General features: G+C 30.0%; 1 protein-coding gene across 1 annotated transcript; it reads right to left on the bottom strand.

The window, feature by feature from the left end:
- Positions 1–4497: 4497 nt before the first annotated feature.
- Positions 4498–15588, bottom strand: LOC133783730 (UPF0481 protein At3g47200-like). Its single transcript, XM_062223373.1, has 3 exons — positions 15361–15588; positions 15040–15138; positions 4498–6140 (listed from the first exon to the last, which is right to left on the bottom strand). The coding sequence occupies exons 1-3, from the start codon at positions 15471–15473 to the stop codon at positions 4715–4717; spliced, it is 1638 nt and encodes a 545-aa protein (XP_062079357.1). The 5' UTR covers positions 15474–15588; the 3' UTR covers positions 4498–4714.
- Between the last annotated feature and the right edge of the window lie 6215 nt (positions 15589–21803).

Here is a 21803-nt window from a genome sequence, read left to right as displayed (position 1 = left end):
TTAAACATATAATATAATCTACTGTCAATTAGCAACAAATTATTTTAAAAAAAAAAAAACTAGTAAGAAACTTATATTTAAAATCCACCTATAATATTTAATATTACATTAAACATATAATATATAATTTTTTGTTTTCACCCTCAATTCCAAAAACTAGAACAAACATAAACTTAAACAAAAATAAATAAATTATTTAATTAAAATAAAATATTTATTTAAAATTTATATAACATTAATATAAATTTAATAAAAATAATTAATAAATTCTATAAATAAAACTATATATATATAGACCTAAATAAATACTTCAACTTTATTGATATATATATATAATACTATATATAGAGACCCAAACAAATACTTCAACTTTATTGATATATATATATATATATATTTATAATACTATATATAGAGACCCAAACAAATACTTCAACTTTAAAACCTAAACAATATGACAAAATATTGACTCAATGACTCAGCACAAATAAAACAATCTACATGATTCGTCAAAAGCAAACAATAACTCAAATGATCAACAAGTAAGCTACACTTTAACAATTATGTATTTGAACAAAAAATACAATCCAATTATTCTTTATTAATTGAGAAAAGCAAAAGAATTTTAATAGTTACGAAACTATTATTGAATAATACAACTATATACGCTTCATTAATAAAAAGAGCAACCTGGAGATGAGTAAAGTAAAGTTTTCATCTTCCAGGAATACTATTCTTTGTTGTTCTGGTAGCAGCCAATATTTCCTGAAAGAAATTAGAGAAATGTTAATATACTATATGATAATAAAACGAAAGCTTAATTGCAGAAAGATATGAGTGATATATAAATGTATTATTAGCTACTCGTACCTCACTCATGTTTAGGGTTGGCAGAGTAATAAGTCTGAATCCCTGTTAATATAAATGCCGCCAGTGCAGCCAAAAGAGCCACGATAGTCCAAGGATTTCTACAATATTGTCTACAGAACTGAGCATTCCAAGAAACGATTTTATTGTCGTACAACTTTTGTAAGTCCTTTTTGACAATGGAATAAGCACCATGGGGCACCAAAATGCTGCCAACAGTGTTGAACAATTCAGCTACTTATTGGTCGCTACCAACATGATTTCGAAGTATGTGTGCTGATCTCAGGTCTTTAACATCTTGTTCACTGTCGATGAGTGAATCCAACAACCTCAAATAAGAACTCACAGCGTAGTTTTTCTTATTGTTACCACCGGGGCACATTTCATAAGCAACCAGGTTCAACAACTTTTGTTTCGTTGACTCGTCCACAATCAAGGGTGGAAGCTTAAGTTGACCAAAAATAAATAAAGGAGATGAGAAAGATACAGATCTGAGGCCCTTAGAATAGTCAGGCTTTAACAGTATGCCAACTTCCTTGAGATCTTGAACGTTGCGATATGACCGTTTGTAGTAGGAGGAAAACAAATTAGCAGAGTCTCCACCCTCTTCTTTTTCTTGTTTTGGTGGTGAGTGCTCCTCAGACCGATGAGTCAATTCAGTAAATAAGAGCTCTGATCTGAGAAGGTCAAGAAGATGAACAGGTACGTTATTACCTTCAAAAAGTTGTTTCGGTATATTATCACACTCTAATATGCTATTATTAACATAGCTATCTATAAATTGGAGTACTGAACACCCATCTAAAAACAACATCGTCCCCAGTTTGTGTTTCTCATGTTTACGTGCTACCTTTTTTTCGAAGATTTTCTTTAGTTCCCGATACTTATTGGATTTCTGCTTGAATGTTTTTAGCAAAGCCTCCACAGTTATGCTTGAGATTAGTTTTTGTCAACTGCCCGCTGGTATCACCATGAATAGGACCGATTGCAATCTCCTTTGGCTTAATGTAATCCTCGTTAGATATCTTTTTTCTCCGGATGAAGTCTGGAATCTTTTGTATCTTGACTATCTTCGTCTGTGAGCCCTGAGCATTTTTATTTATTTTGTTTACTTCATTATCAAGGCATTTTATCAGTGCTTCTTCATCAGTTTGCAGCTCAATGCTATCAAAAACATATTTTTAAGTGGGGCAAAACAATACTAACGTAAATTTTCATAGAACAATTAATACATGTAACTTTTTTGCTAAATTTTCACAGAATACCTCGGTTGCTGATGAGTCGAAGGCTGCTCTTGTTGATCATGAAATGGAGTGTCCACACTGCCCTGCTTGAACATGTTTGATAGTCTATCAATTAAGTTGCTCACCATCCCTGCTCTCTCAATAATCGGATTCTGTTCTTGTTGTTGCTCACAAACGGGAATCACCACATCGTCCTTCTTACCACCAACGGGAGTCTGCTCTTGTTGCTCACCAACGGGAGTTTGCACATCGTCCTCCTTACCACCCATGCTCTCTCTCTCTCTCACTCTCTATTCTGCTGATTATTTAGTTGTGTTAAATTTTCAAAGGTGCATGATTTTTAATGACATTACTGCAATCGAAATTATATTTTTTCCACTAAATCCTAATCAAAGACTAAGCTTGAAACATTTGGGCTCAGAAATACAATTATTTAACCACAAATTTTTATATTTTTAGTTAGAATTATATTCAACTAAAGTTAAGAATTTATTAAGTGGCGTTTGGTTTGGTTCCAAAATAAAATTAGAATAGTAATATGAATGGTACAAGAGTATGATGGAATGGAATAAGATTCCATTACTTTGTTTGGTAAATAATGAATGAGAATTATTGTGTTTGGTATATTATAGAATGGAATTGAATTAATAGATGTTTATTTTTAAAAAATTATATTATTATTATTATTATTCTTATATAATAGCTTTTTTTTATATACAAAATTATGTATTTTTTAAAATCAAATTAACACTATATTATTATATAAAGGGAAATTTGACTTTTGATGAATCAAACTCTGTCGCATGACAAAATAATACCAAGCTTAAAATACATCATATTTTTATCCTAGTATTCTCCTGAATTTCCAAAATGCCCCTGACATAAGTTTTCCTCTTTTTTTCTCATAGTCTTCGCTCTCTATCTCTTATGTTTTCTCTCTCTATATCTCTCAAACTCTCATACAAAAAAAAAAAAAAAAGCCAGCTACCATTATCTTAATGTATACTAATTTTCGAGCTTAATTTGGATTTCGGATATAGAGGCAAGTTGTGAATCATTTCAAGTCAAGAAACTTCATTTTATAATAATATTTTATTTGATATTTAAATATATTATTTTTTTCAACAATTTTTTACGAACAGATCATTCTAGTCATAGAGTTTATTAAATATTATAATATTATTTTTATATCACACTATTTTAACATTATAATGTACCAAACATGCAGTTTTATGTTTACGCTGCTTTTTTTCACAACTCGACTAAAGTTTATTATTGTTAGATAAGCTATAATTCTTTTAAATTAGTCCTAATTATTTGTGATTAGGGTAAAACATATCATAAACTAAGAGGAGTTGATTCATATTTAATGGGAGTTTGTGTGGAGGTGAAAAAGTGTTTTGCATGGCTGGGGTGACTATTGCATATTGCGTATATGTATTAGTGGATCTATATCCAAAATTGAAAGGACATCATTTCTGCAATATCCAATCTTATTATCACACCTTAGTTACTTTATAAAAAAATTTATTGGCTAACTTTACTTTAGACAAAATATCTTAAAGTTATTGAGGAAAATCAGTAGCATATTCTTATTAATTCATAATTTAATTATTTTTTTGATTTTCTAGTGTGAAAATATCTTCTAAGTGTGAATACATTTTTTACCTTATTTATCACAAATAAACATTATTTGGTAAAAATATGTATACAAAAGTGAGCTCGTAGACACTTATTATTATTATTATTATTATTATTATTTTGTGCTTGAATTGTACAAGCCCCCTCTTGGCCACTTAAGGACACAAATATTCTTACAATGGTTCTGATACCGTATTAATTACAGAATAAAGAAAATGGTACTCAAAAAATGAAATAATTCTATGCTACAATTGATAGGGTAGGGACCATGCATGCCATTTATACAAACGTGAGAGGTATAATTATACTAACGTATAAGGGAAATTTGGAACCATCTACTTTACACAAAATGATGATTAATATAGTGATTACAATGATGAGTTAATTAATTATGTGTGCTAATAATATTAAATATATATTGCAAATACGATAGTACTAAGAAAAAGAGGATAAAATGATCAAAATTAATATAGAATATGAAAAAGTTATATATTATTTATTAAATAATTCTTACATTTAAAATAGTATTATAATCTAGTTATAATATAAAACTTAATTTACGTGAAATTCTCACTTTCTATGCCTATAAATCTTTTCATCTTTTTTTCGTAAAGCATGCATGAGGTAGTGTATAATAAACTATATAATTAAAGTGGTTTAATAATGATATAAAATTAGTGAGATAAAAATATTTTAAAATATCAAATAATTATAAAATTATAACAATAAACAAATGGTAGAGAAATATATGCGAACAACACAAACACAAGATATAACTATTATTATTGATGAATGTTCCATATATTTGGACACACTTATTCCAATTTCACACAACAACAACATTAACTAAAGATACGTTTATAAACATAATACAATCCAATCACGCTTCGCAAATTATTGAATAATAGAAGAGTAACCTCAAGATCAACAAGCCAATTCCTGTAAGAACGATATGTATTTGCTCAATCCTTTTGAGGATGGACAGTGTAAATAGCCTGAATACATGTTGCTGCAAGAATCACTAGTCCAACCAGAAAAGCGAAGAAAGTGGTGGGATTTCTAAAATGTTCTTGACGAAACTGAGCTGTCCAAGAAGCCATCTTTCTTTCATAATGCTTTTGTATTTTTTTTTTCTCAGCCACATAAACGTCACGGGGCACCAAGTAGCTGCCTACGCTGTTGAACAAATTAGCTACTTCTTCGTCGCTACTAAGATGATTTCGAAGTATATGAGCTGATCTCAGATCTTTAACATCTTGTTCACAGTCAATGAGTGAATCTAATAACCTCAAATAACAAGCAACGGTGTAGTCTTGCTTACTGTTATCGGGACACATCTCATAAGCAACCAAGTTCAACAACTTTTTTTTTGTTGACTTATCCACAATCAACGGTGGAAGCTTAAGTTTAGGGGAAAAAAATAATCGATTTGAGAAAGATACAGATCTCAGGCCACGTGAATAGTCAGCTTTGAACTTTATATCAACTTCCTTAAGATCTTGAACGTTGCGAAATGACCGTTTGTAGTAAGAGGGTGAATTACTATCTTCACCGTCTTCCTTAAGCCCCTCATCACCATCAAATAAGAGCTCTGATCTGAGAAGGTCAAGAAGATGAACAGGTACAGCCACATTATCTTCTTTAAAAAGGTCTTTCGGATGTTTCGGTAAACGACTTATGTTCTGATCGAGCCGTCCCTCATAATATATTGCCGGTGCCATAATGTTCATAGAAATAAAACGATAGACGTTTTCTGCCAATTTAACCCCTTTGTGACTCAACCTCATCAATATCACGAGTACTTTAAAGGGAATTTGGTTTTCCAGCAAAAACAAATCATGACGAATATCATCAGCTTGGGCAATGCTAATCCCATCAGACTCTTTTATGTCATTATTAACATAACTGTCTATAAATTGGAGTACTGCACACCCATCTACAAACAACATCCTGGCCAGTTCGTCTTCACCATACCGTTCTTCGAACAAGTTACAGAAATTTCCTTGCTTGATTACTTTGAGTGAATTCACTGCATAGTCATAGCGGCCGCTGCCGCTGCCGCTACCTTGAATAAATCTTCGCCCCAATCTATGCTTGAGATTCATCTTATCCAAGTCTTTGTCGTGGCCATCAGCATGACTAGGATCGATTTCATTATTGTTATCCAAGTGGCTAGCATGAATAGGACCGATTGCAATCTCCTTTGGCCTGTAATACTCCTCAAATTGGCCTCGTTTCAGCATTTTTTGAACCTTCTGTATCTTCGTCGGATGTGATTTTTTTAGACCATTTTTAGCTTCTCCACTTTCAGTAGTCGTCGGATCTTCTGTCAAGCTTTGTATCAGCTTTTCATCATCACTACTCAGCCTAATCGAATCATTGTCAGACCTGGAACCAGGGGCGGACTTAGAATATATTTTTATTGGGATCAAAAAAAAAATTAAAAAAAAAACATCCATTAACAAAAATACATATGAATAATATTCTCATGAATTAAAAACAAAATATATGTGGTAAAGTTTGAAATAAACAAACAGAACTATAAAATCTTAAAAAAGAAAAAAGAAAATGTAAATATTTTAGTGGGATCAATACATTTAATTATTAAAATACTTAAAATATTACAAAAATATTAACATATGTACATGTAATTTCTAAAAGTTCACTGGGGTCAGTTGACCCCACTCGTTCCAATGTGTGTCCGCCCCTGCCTGGAACGATATTTCAAGGGTGACCTTAAGTTAAATACTTTTATACGGAAAACATAGCCAAAACGACACTCACATAGATACTAATAGAAAAATACATATGAATATATAGTGTTTGATATTAATACTCTATCTTATCAATAATTTTGTATATAATTTAGAACTCAATAAACAATTAAAGAATATAGTAAATATACTTGATTCAGCCATGGAAAAATCAGAAATTGTTTGTGCAATACTAACCAACTAAGTCTTTCTCCTTATGACCTCTATTTCTGAAGCATATTATTAGACTACAGAATAACGATGAGACTATTCATATATATTGTAGGTTTGGTAATCCAAAGAAAATCAAAATCTATTCTAATAACTTAACAACTTTTGTCAAGTTCTGTTAAGTTAGTTACTAATCAGTTTTAGGTAGTTGTACACCTTGGGTTTGTCATTTCAGTTAGTTAGCTCGGTTTGTAACTCTATTTATAGCTCTAAACTATTCATTATAAAGGTTAGAACAAAGGTAGAGATTAAGTAGTATTTTTTGGGAGAGTGAAACAAAGAGAGAAAGAGAGAAATTGTAACAGCCGTTGTATGGCTTTGTGAGCTCGAGTGTGAGAGTTCTTGGGGATTTCTTTCTGTGATTGTTTCAAGAGGTGTACACTACAACTATTGGTAATTGTAATCAGCTTGATTATAGTGGAGAAAACTCCTTGGGGGAGAGCATAATTTGAGTGACTTCTCCGCATAATTTTCGACGCTTTCTTGAATAAATCTTTTCCCCAATCTATGGTTGAATTCCTCGCCGTCGCCAGTATGACTAGGACTGATGTCATTCTTCTTACCCAAGTCCTAGCCGTCGCCAGTATGAGTAGGACCGATTTCATTCTTCTTACCGGAGACCTTGCCGTGGTTAGCATGTATAGGACCAATTGCAATCTCCTCTGGCATGTCACTACAAGAATAAAGCCTATTAGCGGCGTTATTATTAGCGGCGGACTAAGTCCGCCTGTAATGTTCAGTTTATCAGCGGCGGACTTGGGGGTCCGCCGTTAATAATAAGGGAGTATTTAAAAAAATATTAAAAAATTTATTAGCGGCGGACTGTACCACTAGTAGCGGCGGACCTCCGCCGCTAATATTCCAAAATAAATGCCCGGGAACAGTTTTTGAAAATTTATTAGCGGCGGATAATCACCTATATTAGAGGCGGACTATCCGCCGCTAATAGTATCAGCGACGGGTAATCACCTTTTATTAGAGGCGGGCCCCGCCGCTAATAATATTAATGGCGGCGGGAGACGATAATAGCGGCGGGTCCCGCCACTAATGCTCAACAATAATAGGCATTTGCACAGCCCCTTTCTTCTTCGCGTCTCTTCTCTTCTCCGAAGGAAATCTTCTCTTCTCCGACGAGAAATTTTGCACAGATTTGTTTTGGGTCTATTATATATATATATATTAATTCTCTTTATTTCTTTTCTTTTTTCGTTTGGTTTTGATAAACAAACTCCATTTCTTGTTTTCTTTTTTGATAAACAACTCTATTGTTTGTTCTTTTCTTTTTTGGGTTTAGCAGTCGGTGAGCATTCCGTGAGGCATCTTCCGTGAGCATTCCTGTGGCTCTTCCTGAGGTAAGCAAGTCATTTAGTTTTAAATACAATGGTTTTTCTCTATTATTGATATGCAAAATGTTAGTTGTAGAATGTTCATTTGGACACTTAAATTTTGAAACTGGAATTTTTTTTTTTTGCACTTTTACTAATAGTGTTTTCAGATAATAATAATTTATTTTTAATTATTTTTTACTAATTTAATTAATTAAATAATAAAAAATAACAAAAGGGTATCTGTGTGTGTGTTGTTTAAGGTCGGGGGATTGAGATTGTGGGTGGACCGGGGGCATGGGTTTGGGGTTGGACACTTAAATTTTGAAACTGGTATATTTGTTTCTTCTATTTTAGACTTTATGTGTATTAGATTATTATCTGTAAATTTTGTGTATAAGGTTTTAAATATTGTATTGTGGAAATATTAATTATATTTCATAAAAGTATAAAAAATTAAGAATAAATATAGAAATTGATAATTATATTTCATAAAAGTATAAAAAATTAAGAATAAATAATTATATATGTAATAAATTATTTGTTGATTAATTTTTAATAATTTAATGAATTAAATAATAAAAGTTTGATATAATATTATCTAAATAAATAATTTAATTTAATTTCTTTATTGAATAATATTGTTAAATATAAATTACATGAATATAGAAATTGATAATAATATTTAATAAAAGTATAAAAAAAAAATTAAGAATAAATAATTATATAAATAATAATTTAATTTTTGATTAATTTTTCATAATTTAATTTATTAAATTATAAAAGTTTGATATATTATTATTTAATCAAATAATTTAATTTAATTTGTTTAATGAATAATATTGTTTAATATAAATTACATTAAGATAGAAATTGATAATTATATTTAATAAAATTATAAAAAATTATGAATAAATAATAATTTATTTTTAATTATTTTTATTAATTTAATTAATTAAATAATATCTAATTAAATTATATAATTTAATTTGTTTATTGAATAGCATTATCCAATATTAAATAGTTATAAATTACATGAATATAGAAATTGATAATTATATTTAATAAAAGTATAAAAAATTATGAATAAATAATTATATAAATATTAACTTATCCATATCATATTGTATACTTTCATAAACTTAATTCCTAGAATTTAGTTACTCAATGTAATTGATTTTATTATTTTAATTTAAATCAAACAAGTGCATGCATTTTAAGCACTTGCAAAAGTTAGATTAATAAATTGACTAAAATAAATATACTTGTGTATGTCATTGTTGTAAGTGGTATAGAAACACTTGTTTTATACTAGCTACTTTTGTGCTCTCTGCTTTAATCATCTTCAATGGTGAATAATGGTGTATTTTATACTTATTTGCAATGTAATGCCTAACCAACATATTGCATTTTTTTTATACTTAGTTTTATATTATTTTGGTTTGAATTTTTTTCGTGTATCTTTTGGTATTATTTTTTTTTTATCAGGACAGCGACACACCCACGACCCCGACACACACACGACCTTGGCACACCCTCAACAGGTGTGGATATATTTTTTGTAATTAATATCTTTTGTATTTTTTGAATAATTTATTTTGTATTTGTTTAGTGTATAATATTTGAGTTTTGAGTCCTTTAGTTAGTATCATTGGTATATAAATCTTGACATCTATTGTTAAGATATATGTGTTTGTTCTTACTTTATTTTTTAATCTTGGTATGTAAATAATTATAGGACTGTTTTGGTTAAAAACAAAATTTAAGTGATAATTTAAATTAATTTATAAAATATAATAATAGATGATTTAGTATTAAGTAAAATATTGTGTTTTGTTAATATTGAATAAAGAGGATTTAAACTTGACCAATCAGATTATTAGCAACCATATTTTCTTTATCACCATTATCTTAATTATATAATATTAATTAAACTAAGTGCTAGAAAAATATACAAATTCAATTAAAATTAATTTAAATTTTAAAATATTTTTATAATGTTTGAATCATTTTTAAATTTTAGTAATAAATTTTGAATTATTTTTTATTTTAAAAAAATTTGTAATTATTTTTTAAATTAAAATTGAAACAAACTAATTATATCACGTCTGTGTTACTCCATTGCCATTATTAGCGGCCACACCAAATTTTTTGAACTACTTATTAATTTTTGTCAAAAAAAAAAATTTATTTAGTCAAATAAGTGAAAGCTTTTATACTACTAACTAACTTTCACCGCAACTTGATATTTTTAATAGGGAAACTAATTTTGTTTAGATTGTGAAATTTTTTGAAACAAATTTAAGATAGTTTATTTAATAAAAAAAGTGAGTATAGAAAAAAAAAACAACAATAAGTGCATATTATCATGTTATTTTGTTCTTTTTTCTCCTTTTTGCTTGAACATATATTATTATTATTATTATAATTTGTAAAAATAGAACAAAAAAATTAATTAGTAGTTAATTTATTTTCTTAGTCTCGGTATGTTTGTGATTGATGGTTGTTGACTACAACCATCAATTACATGGATATCGGCACATAAATGATAAGTTTAAAATATTATTAATAAAATTTATCTAATTATTTAAAAATATAAATTAGTCTTAAAGTCAAATAATAATTAATTTATAAAATTATTATTATTATTATTATTATTACAAATTAAAAAATTATGAATAAATAATAATTTATAAATTACATGAATATAGAAATTGATAATTATATTTAATAAAAGTTTAAAAAATTAAGAATAAATAATCATTTATTTTTTAATTAATTTATAATAATGTAATTAATTAAATAATAAAAGTTAGATATAATATTTAATAAAATTTTAATAAATAATAAATTAGTTTAGGAAAAAAAATTAATTTGTTTATAAATAACATTATCAAATAAAACATCATAAAATAGCATAAGATATTATAATATTGCATAAGATTTCAAAAATGATAACAAATCTTCTTTGTTATCCATTTCTATTCACATCACTAAAACTCACACTCTTATAACACTTTAGATGGCGATTGACAAGACTTGGACAACATTGAGAAATCGTGGTTGTCAAGAATATTGGAATGGTCTGCAAGCTTTTTTGAGGATGGCGTCGGAACATAAAGATTCTGATGGAAGAATTAGGTGCCGGTGTGTGAGATGCAATAATAATAGATTTGAATCTTTGGATGTAGTTCGGGCACACGTATTCGATAGGGGTTTTCATCAAGCTTATGATAAGTGGATTTTTCATGGTAAGGTGGAAGAAATTGTTGCTGATGAGGTGGTTGATGAGAATGAAGACGATGAGATGATTCAAGTTGTGGAAGACTTCCTTTTACCGACAACTGAGGAAGTAGAAAGGGATCCCGATGGGAGTCAGTATTATGATTCAAGTTACGGCACACTTGAAGAAGTGGTGATACTTTCTTTCACTGGTGCATATTCAGTGGCATTATTTCGGTGCAAATGGTTTAATACAAATCCAAGAATGAAGAAAACAATCATTGAAAATAATGTCACCAATATAAACGTCAATGACGAATGGTACAAAGATGAGCCGTACATACTTGCTACTCAAGCTAAGCAAGTTTTCTATCTCGATGATTTACTTAGAGGTCGTGATTGGAAAGTTGTAGAAGATGTGAATCATCGACAGATTTGGGACATTAAGGACAATTCTGATGAGGTTAATGATGTTATTGATGTTGTACATGAAACAAGTTCATCAAATTTTTTGTTAACTGTGGACCTCGGAGAGTTGATTATGCAATCTGATCAACCTGTTGCATATGTTGGAGCTGATGAAGATGGTGACGACGAAGCTGATATGTCAGAACATGAGGACGTTGCAGATGCAGAAGATGAATTGGTTGTTGAACTTTGTGAAGATGAAAATGTGTTTCCGATTACTGATGGAAATGATAGTGATTACTCTGTTTAGTTTTTTTCTATTTGTGTAACAAAACTATGTATTTAAATATAATGAAGTGTTTTTTTGTAATTATAATATAAGATATTTGAGCTTTGTGAAGATGAAAATGTATCTCCGATTACTGATGGAAATGATAGTGATTACTCTGTTTAGTTTTTTCTATTTGTGTAACAGAACTATATATTTAAATATAATGAAGTTTTTTTTTGTAATTATTATTATTATGAATTCAATGTGATATACTTCTATTTAATGCTAATTACTAACTAATAATTTTTAAACTGAAGTATTATGTCAGCTGATATAGCTACTTATCATGGCGGAGATGGTGGGGGTCAAGACCCGCCAGATCCTTCTAAGGTACCAACATCTTGCGAGTCAGGTTAAATATTGCATATCAAAATTATTTTTAGAAATTATATTGTTAGATAAATATAACATCAATACTAATACTGATTATTGTTAATAAATTTTAAAGCCCCGTCGACGAGAAGAAAAGGTCGTGGTCCTGCTAGTAATAATGTTCTTGAAGAACGAAGGAAAAAAGCTGGGAAACCATTGGATCTAGAGCTTGATCCTGTGACCAACAAAGTGGTTGGGCAGGAAGATCAAGCTTTTATTCGCATGTTGGGAACTCTAGTTTCCATGTTGTGTTCGGGGCATTATTTGGATTTTGCTGATGTACCTCAACAGTTTAAGAATCAAGTGCTTGATCGTATGAGGGTAAAAAAATTACAAATCTTGTATTTTTCATTATTTAATTCCATTATTTACAAGTTATCTAATATTTTTTTTCCTAATGCAGTATTACTATAATATAGACGGTCATCCACAACGTGAGTCAGTTCTGGCAACTCTCAACAAGGAGATGGGGGAAAGATATCGCGAGAGAAAGAACTATAGACATAGACACTTCAAAAATCAATATGCTGGACCAGAAGATTTGGAGAATGTTCTCTCTAAGCTACCTAATCATTGCACTAAGGAGGCTTGGCAGCTTATTTGTGAAATGTTTTTGAGCGAAAGATTTTTGGCTCGTTCCGCTAAAAATCAAGCAAACAGAAGACAAATGAAGTATGTAACAACACAATGCACAAATTCGTTGGCAGCTAAGCGTCACGAATATGTAAGTGAAGATGTTAATTTAATTTTATAAAATAACACATTCAGAAACATTTTGTTTACATTTGTATAGGAGAACCAGGATGCGCATGTTGTTGATACTTGGAGGGATGCTCATATGAGAAAATCGACAAAATCTTTTGTCAATGAGGCAGCTCAACAAGATTATGTAAGTGAATAGTATTGTTTTCTTGTTTCTAATGTTTATAATGTTTCTAATTTTTGTTTATAATGTTATCTTTATACAGGAAAAAATGGCGGCTGAGGTTGAGAGGTCACAAAATGAGAGGCAAAGTCAACAGCAGAGTGAGGCATTTCTTAATGTATCTGGTGTTGATTCGTCCCCGGTCGATCAATACGAGATACTAAGTAAAGTACTCGGGGAGAAATCTGACTACCAAAGAGGAGTGGGTTATAGGGCGAAAGGGAAAGCAAAAAAGACATCCTCTAGCTCTACAGATCAAAGTCAGTCCCAAGCAAATATTGTTGCTTCGCCTAATGAAGATATGAGAGTTATGGCTTTGCTGGTGAAGGCAATTCGTGAGACGTTTGAGACTTCGACAACTGTGCATCCCAGTAAACTGTATAACCCAATGTTTGACAGTTTTCTGCAGAGGCATTTGCCACCACAATCCGAAGGTGGTTCGTCTTCTCAGTCTCTGTCACAGCATTATCAGCCTCCGTCACAGCAGTATCAGCCTCCGTCACAGCAGTATCAGCCTCCTTCACAGGAGTATCAGCCTCCTTCACATCAGCAGTATCAGCCTCCTTCACAGCATCAGTTCCAGCCTCCTTCACAGTATCCGCCGCAGCAACTGTACCAGCCTCATCCAATGTATCCACCACATATGTCGTCGCAACAACCTCCTCCGTATCAAAACCAATACATTTTTGGACCCCATTCTCAATCTCCTCCACAATATTTTAGTTTTACCGATTTTCCAGGAGGATCTATGCAGCCTCCGCCACAGCCACAGCCTCGAGATCTGTTTGGGGACCTCACGCTCGGACAATCATCACAACCACCATATATTCCTTCACCGCCACCGCCACCGCCGCCATAGCCACCGCCACCGCCATCGTCACAGCCATCGTCCTCACAGCCAGACCAAAATGTTGAAGATGAGGACAATTTCAATATTAATCTTAATGACTTTCTTTAGTTACTAGTTTATATATTTGGACTGAATTAATACTTTATTTATTTTTAATGACTATAGTGATATTTACTAGGTTGATAAATATTAAAACTATTTATATTAATTTTAATGTTAGTTATGTTTAAATTAATTAAATGTTTATTTTTATTAAATTATATTATAAATTATTTTTAAGAATAATTAAATTTAATAAATATTAATTTATTAATTTATTTAAAATTTAATTTAAAAAAAATTATAAATACAATAATAGCGGCGAACCCCGCGGCTAATATTAATGCATCGGACATAGTTATTAGCGGCGGGTTCCGCCGCTAATGTCCGCTGCTAATAATCGCTTATTAGCGGCGGGTGTGTCAGTCCGCCGCTAATAATCATTATTAGCGACACTTTTTTAGGCGCGGGGTATTAGCGGCGGACGTGGCATTTATTAGCGGCGGAGTCCCCCGCCGCTAATAATGACATTTGTTGTAGTGTGTAAAACTTCATAAATTGGTCTCTTAGCTGATTTTGAACCATCTGTATCTTCACATGTGATATTTCTGAACCATTCTTATCTTTTCCACATTGAGGTTCGTTTAATCTTTCTAACAGATCTTTATCATCAGAATCCAGGTTAATCGAATTGCAGTCGAAGCTAGAATCGTATTTCAAGTGTGGATATAAATATATCAGAAACATATAAATACTCATAGAAAAATACATGTAATTGTTTTTCCAAAATTTTAATGGATGCCAAGGCTCCCCACTACACCTAATGAATACCTCGATTCGTGGGTCGAACGCTCTTCCATTCCGCTCAACGCTCTTCTTGAAAGCTTGTTCTTTCTCTCACCAGCGGGACTTTCCTCAACAATATCCAAGCTGGTGTTTATACAAAGTGAATGGACACAAACACAGTTATCTTAACATTTTTCTAAAAAAAAAATTGTTCAAAGAGTAAAAGTAGTATATTTTTAATTATTAGTGTGATATCTAACAACAACACTCAAGAGAATGGCTTCAATTACTCATAGAAAAATACATGTTATTGTTTTTCCAAAATTTTAAGGGATGCCAAGGCTCCCCACTACACCTAATGAATACCTCGATTCGTGGATCGAACGCTCTTCCATCCGCTCCCCAAAACATCCGCTCAACGCTCTTCTTGAAAGCTTGTTCTTTCTCTCACCAGCGGGACTTTCCTCAACAATATCCATGTGCTCTCTCTCTCTCTCTCTGCTGAAAATAATTTAACGACTTAGATCGAGTATACTTGTATTTGAAGTATCATAACTAATCAAATCAAATGAGCTGGTGTTTATACAAAGTGAATGGAATTTCCATTAATTGTTAAAAAAAATCCATCACAAGTTTAAAGTAGTTTATCTTTAATTATTAGTGTGATATCTAACAAGAGAATGGCTTCAATTATTATCATCAATTTGTCATGTCATAAATTTAAATTTGTTGATAGGACATGATTTTTAATGAGATTAGGTTGGGTGGAATTTCACAATTGTCTCCATTAATTTGGGGTCAGAAACTAGCATTTACTGCAATCGGAAGTTTTGCAGGCTTTTAAAATTTTGAATTACTACTGACCAGTAAAATTTGTGTGTGCACCTATCATTACTTATAAACAAAAACTTTTGAAAGGAAAAAAAAAAGCTGGTGGTGCTCTACATCTATGTATTATTTAATTATTTATAAGAAAAAAAACAAAGATTATGAAAAAAAAATATTAGTAAAATTTTAGATTGTAAAGATTATATTTATTACTAATAGAATAAACCTAGTATACCTGTATTCTAATGGATATGACTTGTTTACAAATAATCATGAGTTTGATAATTATAACACTTTTTTATGTTCTTGTTATTACTTCTGTTCTATCAAACTCAAACTGAAGTTGAGACTAAAATCTTTTCAAAAGATTTAAATAATAAATATTTTTTATTTTTTTTAAAAAATATTTTATAATTTTATATTTATTAGATATTTTAAAATGTGATATTTTAAATATTTTATATGAACAAATTTCTCTAATCATAGATAATGCCCGAATCAAAGCCATATAATCACCTATTTAATTTGTTTAAAGAGAATAATAAATTAACCTGCACAATAAATAAAAAATCAAATGAGTACACTTTATAAAGAATGACATGAAGATAATTACCCAAGAGAACTATTATCGAGAAATAAATTTTTTGATATAAATGAATTACTGTTAAACTTGTAACCACGCTCCCTGCATATTTAAATTCATGTAATTATATATAATACTAATATAAATTTATTATTTAAGCTTAAAATGACCCTACTAATGAAATTTTTATTATAAATTACCCCATTAATTAATTGTTTATCATAAATTGCTCCCTCTGTCACTCCTTGTAACTAATAATATAAACCAAAATAAAAAAATATTAATGATAACATATCTATTATATTGATGGTATAAATGTATGTTGTTTATCAAGTGCCAGAGAAAAAAAATTAAGCGAAAAAATGGAATGGATAAAAAATAATTATATATATACCCATGTCTATATATATAATCGGTTTATTCGTCTAGAATCCTTTTTTTTTTAAATGAAAATTTAGTATTTAGTATTTAAAAAATATGTATATTCTCACTAACCATCCGATACATAAAATATGAGAAACTACGTACTTGTACTATATAATATTGTTGAGGAGTTGATTCTTATTTAATATTGTTTTGTCTCAAAGTGACAATGTGTTTTGCATGTGTGCATTGGTGGCCATATATTGATATCTCATAAATAATTATAATGATGAGTAGGTAGATAAACAAGAAAAAGACAATTCCATAGAATTAATGCATGGTCCCCTGCAATATAACTTAAAATTCATTTGTGTTTTTTTTTTAACAATTTCGGTAGTAAATGTGTAACGTTTTAACAATTTTGGGCATTTATACTGTGACACCAAAGAATTCCACCTATATATACATAGAGGTAATTATTTATATTAGGGCTGTCAATTCGTATAAATGTGTCAGATTCGTGTCGACACGATTATGACACGACACGATTAAGGTAAATACGAACACGACACGATTATTAAACAGGTCAATACGACACAAACACGATAACACGATTATGACACGATTAATCATAACTATATGAAAAAAAATCATAAGGCAAATTATCCGTGTTATCGTGTCTGACAAGATTATGACACGACATGATTATTAAATAGGTCAACACGATTATGACACGACACTATTAAGGTAAACACGAACACGACACAATAATAAATGTATCATGTTCGTGTTTACCTTAATCGTATCGTGTCATGTCGTGACCTAAATTGCCACCCCTAATTTATATAATGGCAGTTGCCTGGACTGAAAATTTAAGGCTAAAATGACCCCCACTAATAATTTTTTTAATAATAAATTACCCTCACTAATAAAATATTTATCATAAAGTACCCCAACTTTCTTAAATTTCTCCTTCTGGTTACTATATAAATACACATAAATATGTACAAAGGGGTGGGGCCACCTTGGGGTTTTACCTCCAAGGCACGAACAACTTGATCTACAAGTAATTGAGATGTATTATAATATTATAATAATCTTATATGACAAATCATTCTAGTTATAGAATTTATCAAATATTATAATATTATTTTTGTATTTCACCATACTTTAAAATTATAATTTACCACATGCTTTAGCCGCTTAATCTATAACACAGCTAAAGTTGATTGTCTAATAAACTACAATTCTATGAAACTAGCCCTAATTACTTGTGATCGACCAGGGGAAAACATACCAGATATTAAGAGGAGTTGATTCATATTTAAAGGAATTTTTTCTTGAAGTGAATGTGTTTCACATGGGTATGGTGACTATTAAATAGCATGTATATATGTGTTGGTTGGATCTATATTAATTCAAAATTGATTGTATATTTAGACGCGAATGGGACCTCCCAAATTAATGGAGACATCTTCAAAATTCGACACGAAGCTAACCTCATTTAAAACCATGTCCTCTCTCTTTAATAATAATAATTATAATATTTAGAAAAAAATAGTAATATTTGGTTCATGATATACCAACACATATAGTAAATTGATTGTAAAATTTGGACATACTTCAAAATTGCATGGCCGAATGTGTCAATAGAGCCATTATATCTTATATCTATCATTCCTCGCGTGACGTTTCTCGTTGGTTCTTAAAAACATAGGTGATGATTGATTGGAGGGAATAAAAATGGAAAAATAAGAGTGAGAATTAAAAAAAGAGTATGAATAGAATTGAATAAAAATTAATAAGAATAAAAATATCAGTTTTGTATTGGAATGAATTTTCTTCCAATTTTCAAATTATTAAAATGGTGGAAAAATTATTCTATTAGAATGAAATGACATTCTAATATTCTAAAATGCAATCAAACAAAAGAATTGAATGAAAATTGATTTATTTTTCATTCTACTATATTTCATTACCTCTAACCAAACATCATCGTAGTGAACTAATCTGAAGAACTGGGGTAATTTAGACAATGTGGGAGAGCGATCTCGTAGTATAATATTTTAGGCAAGTTCGCAAGATGTGTTTGCTAGAACATATGGGAGAGCAACTATAATCGAGTGATAAAAACTTTTGCTATAAGTGGTACCTAAAACTATAATAAATAGACAAAAATATAATAAAATGAACCACTGTTAAATTTGTAACTAATACAAATCAGAATAAAAAAATATTAATGATAATATATTTATAATGTGGATGGTACAAATGTATATGTTCTTTATCAAGTGCCGGAAAAAGAAAAAAATAATAATTAAACTTGTTGACGCGGTTATTCGCCAACAGGTAATTAAGAAAATAAGAGAAAGAGATTAGTGCTTGATAATGAACCGAAACAGATAAATGATCTTAAAATGGATTGATGACACAACTACGTTTTTAGGTGGTTCAAAGGTTAAAATCCTTCTACTCCACCAACCAATATTATTGCTATATTTCTGGTATTTTTTATAGGGTATTTTGTTATGTAATAGCATCCAACCCTTTGCAACTCCTAGGGTCTCCATATTTATAGGAGAGGGCACCTGGGAGTTGGTAAGGAGGGTCATCCCGTGACCTCCTTACCCATCATGTCACTTCTGTGACATTCATGATTAATTCCTAAAACCTGACAAATGAGTGTGGTCTAATCAACAGGTAAGGGGGATAATGGGCCACACGGCCCAACCCAGTCGTGGGTGCCTTATTACGCACGTTCATGCTGTGTGTCCGAGAATTCATGGATATATCAGACACGTGATGTCTGATATATGCACATTTACATTGCGTGGTTGACTTTATAAGGAGTCACGGCTTCCACCTCTAGCTCGTGCCCCGAGCTGGACGCCTTCCTGACCTGCGTTCTTTACTTTCCCAACTCGGCCCTTAAATAATCTTGGTGAACCTTTGGTTACCTCGAGCTAAAGAGGTAGGACCTGACGACAGCAACTCTGGTCATGTGGTATCCACGTGGCTGATATAATTAGGCCACATCTTAGCTCGCTAATAGCCCGTGGGAAATCAGGGCGTACAAAACTATAAAAAGAATGGATAAATATATATAGGGTGCTTTTACAGCGCAACTTCGTTTTTAGCTGCTCCAGTACAACCGATTTTTATTTTTCAGTTATTTTTGGCACCTAAATAGTTATACTTTCAATTTTTGTTATATGACATTGTATATTGTAGTAATTTAAAACAACCTGCAAATTTTCATGAAATTCTGAATAATTTACAGTGCCGAAAACAAGATTCAAACAGCTTGTTGTACACTTGCCTATTTTTTTGTATATGCGTGTAAAATTCAACCATTTGAACTTTATTTTCAACATAATAAATTATTCTAATTTCTTTTTTGAAAATTTTCAGAATATCTTAAATAACTACAATGTACATCTTTATATAACAAAATTGAAAAAAATTGTGAAGGTGTAGAAAATAAAATATAACTGCATCAAAGTGGCCCTATATTATAGGGTGCATCTAAAATGTAATATATAGTACTTATATCCATATATAATAGGGAAAATTACATGCATCACTGCATGTGGCAAAAAAATTTGAAATATACGGTATGTTATATTTATACCGTTCCATATTTCAAATATACGGTATTTTTTTATTTGTGGCATACGACAGTGCAAGAGGTGGTTAGTGGGTGTGGTACCTATATCCTATTAATATATAATTTTGAACTAACATATATATACACATGCTTTTTTTCACCGTATTTATATCCTATTAATATATAATTTTGAACTAACATATTTTTTTTTTGTCAAATCAACTTTTTTTTAAATATTATATATCAAATCACTTTAATATTTTTAATCAAATCAATACAATTTTAATATTTTATTTTAAACTATTTTAATTATATTAATTCCTATAATACAAATATTACAATTTTCATATTATATATTTTAAAAAAAATCTCAATACTTTAATTTTTTTTTTGTCTTTTTCTCTTCTGTCATTAGTTCATAGATACTTTTGGTATGATAATAATAATAATAATTACAAATAAATTTATTTTACTTATAAATATTTAAAATATAATTATTAATATTAAATAAATATTATACTTTATTAGTATAATACTTACATAAAATATTATATATTTAATCAATATAATCTATTTCTTTATTAATTGTTACAATTTAAAAATATATATATTTATGTTCCTTGTTCAATGCAATTTAACATTTTTGTATATACTAATTATAATATTCTTTTAGTTACAAACTTAGTTTTATATATTTTAGTTACAAATATGTTAACTAAATTTACAACTTACTTTTTGAAAATATTAGTCACAAATATAATTTTTTTAGTTATAAAATTAGTTATGTAAACCATTGTTACAAAATTAAAAAAAATTAGCAAGGAATTATTCTATAAATGTTGTCTACAAAAATATAAAACTTGTGTTACAAATCTGTAAAACTTGGTTATATATTTATAAATATTGTTTACAAAAATATTTTTATGTAACTGGTTTACGCATCTGTAAAAGCATGTTACAGGTTTGTAACATGTAAATTCATAGTTGTCGTTGTCTGTAAAAGCTTGTTACATGTTTGTAACATGTAAGTTCTTATTTAGCATTTCTCTCACTACTACAAAATACCCTTTACGGGACACTTTTTTAGGACACGCACCTAAATGCAAGTCCTTAAAAATATTTTTAGAGTTTTTAGGACACTTATTGAGAGTCCTGAAAAAGCACAATTTAGGACTCGCAATGAGTGTCCTAAAATAATATGCGAGTCCTAAAAAAATCTGGGTTAAAAAAATAAGTGTTTTATTTAATAATTTTGAGGACTTGCTTTGGGAGTCCTTAATACTCTTTTAGGACTCGCAATGAGTGTCCTAAAATAATATGCGAGTCCTAAAAAAATCTGGGCTAAAAAAATAAGTGTTTTATTTAATAATTTTGAGGACTTGCTTTGAGAGTCCTTAATACTCTTTTAGGACTCGCAATGAGTGTCCT

This window comes from Humulus lupulus, chromosome 6 (assembly GCF_963169125.1).
Source record: "Humulus lupulus chromosome 6, drHumLupu1.1, whole genome shotgun sequence".
Lineage (NCBI taxonomy): Eukaryota > Viridiplantae > Streptophyta > Magnoliopsida > Rosales > Cannabaceae > Humulus > Humulus lupulus.
The sequence above is the reverse complement of the archived record's forward strand: the minus strand, read 5'-3'. Positions and strand labels throughout refer to the sequence as shown.

Coding starts and splice junctions, on each gene's coding strand:
- LOC133783730 (XM_062223373.1), bottom strand. CDS start 15,473: ATGGATATTGTTGAGGAAAGTCCCGCTGGTGAGAGAAAGAACAAGCTT. Junction 15,139..15,360: donor CGTTCGATCCACGAATCGAG/GTATTCATTAGG, acceptor TATAAACACCAG/CTTGGATATTGTTGAGGAAA. Junction 6,141..15,039: donor CGTTCGACCCACGAATCGAG/GTATTCATTAGG, acceptor CCCTGGTTCCAG/GTCTGACAATGATTCGATTA.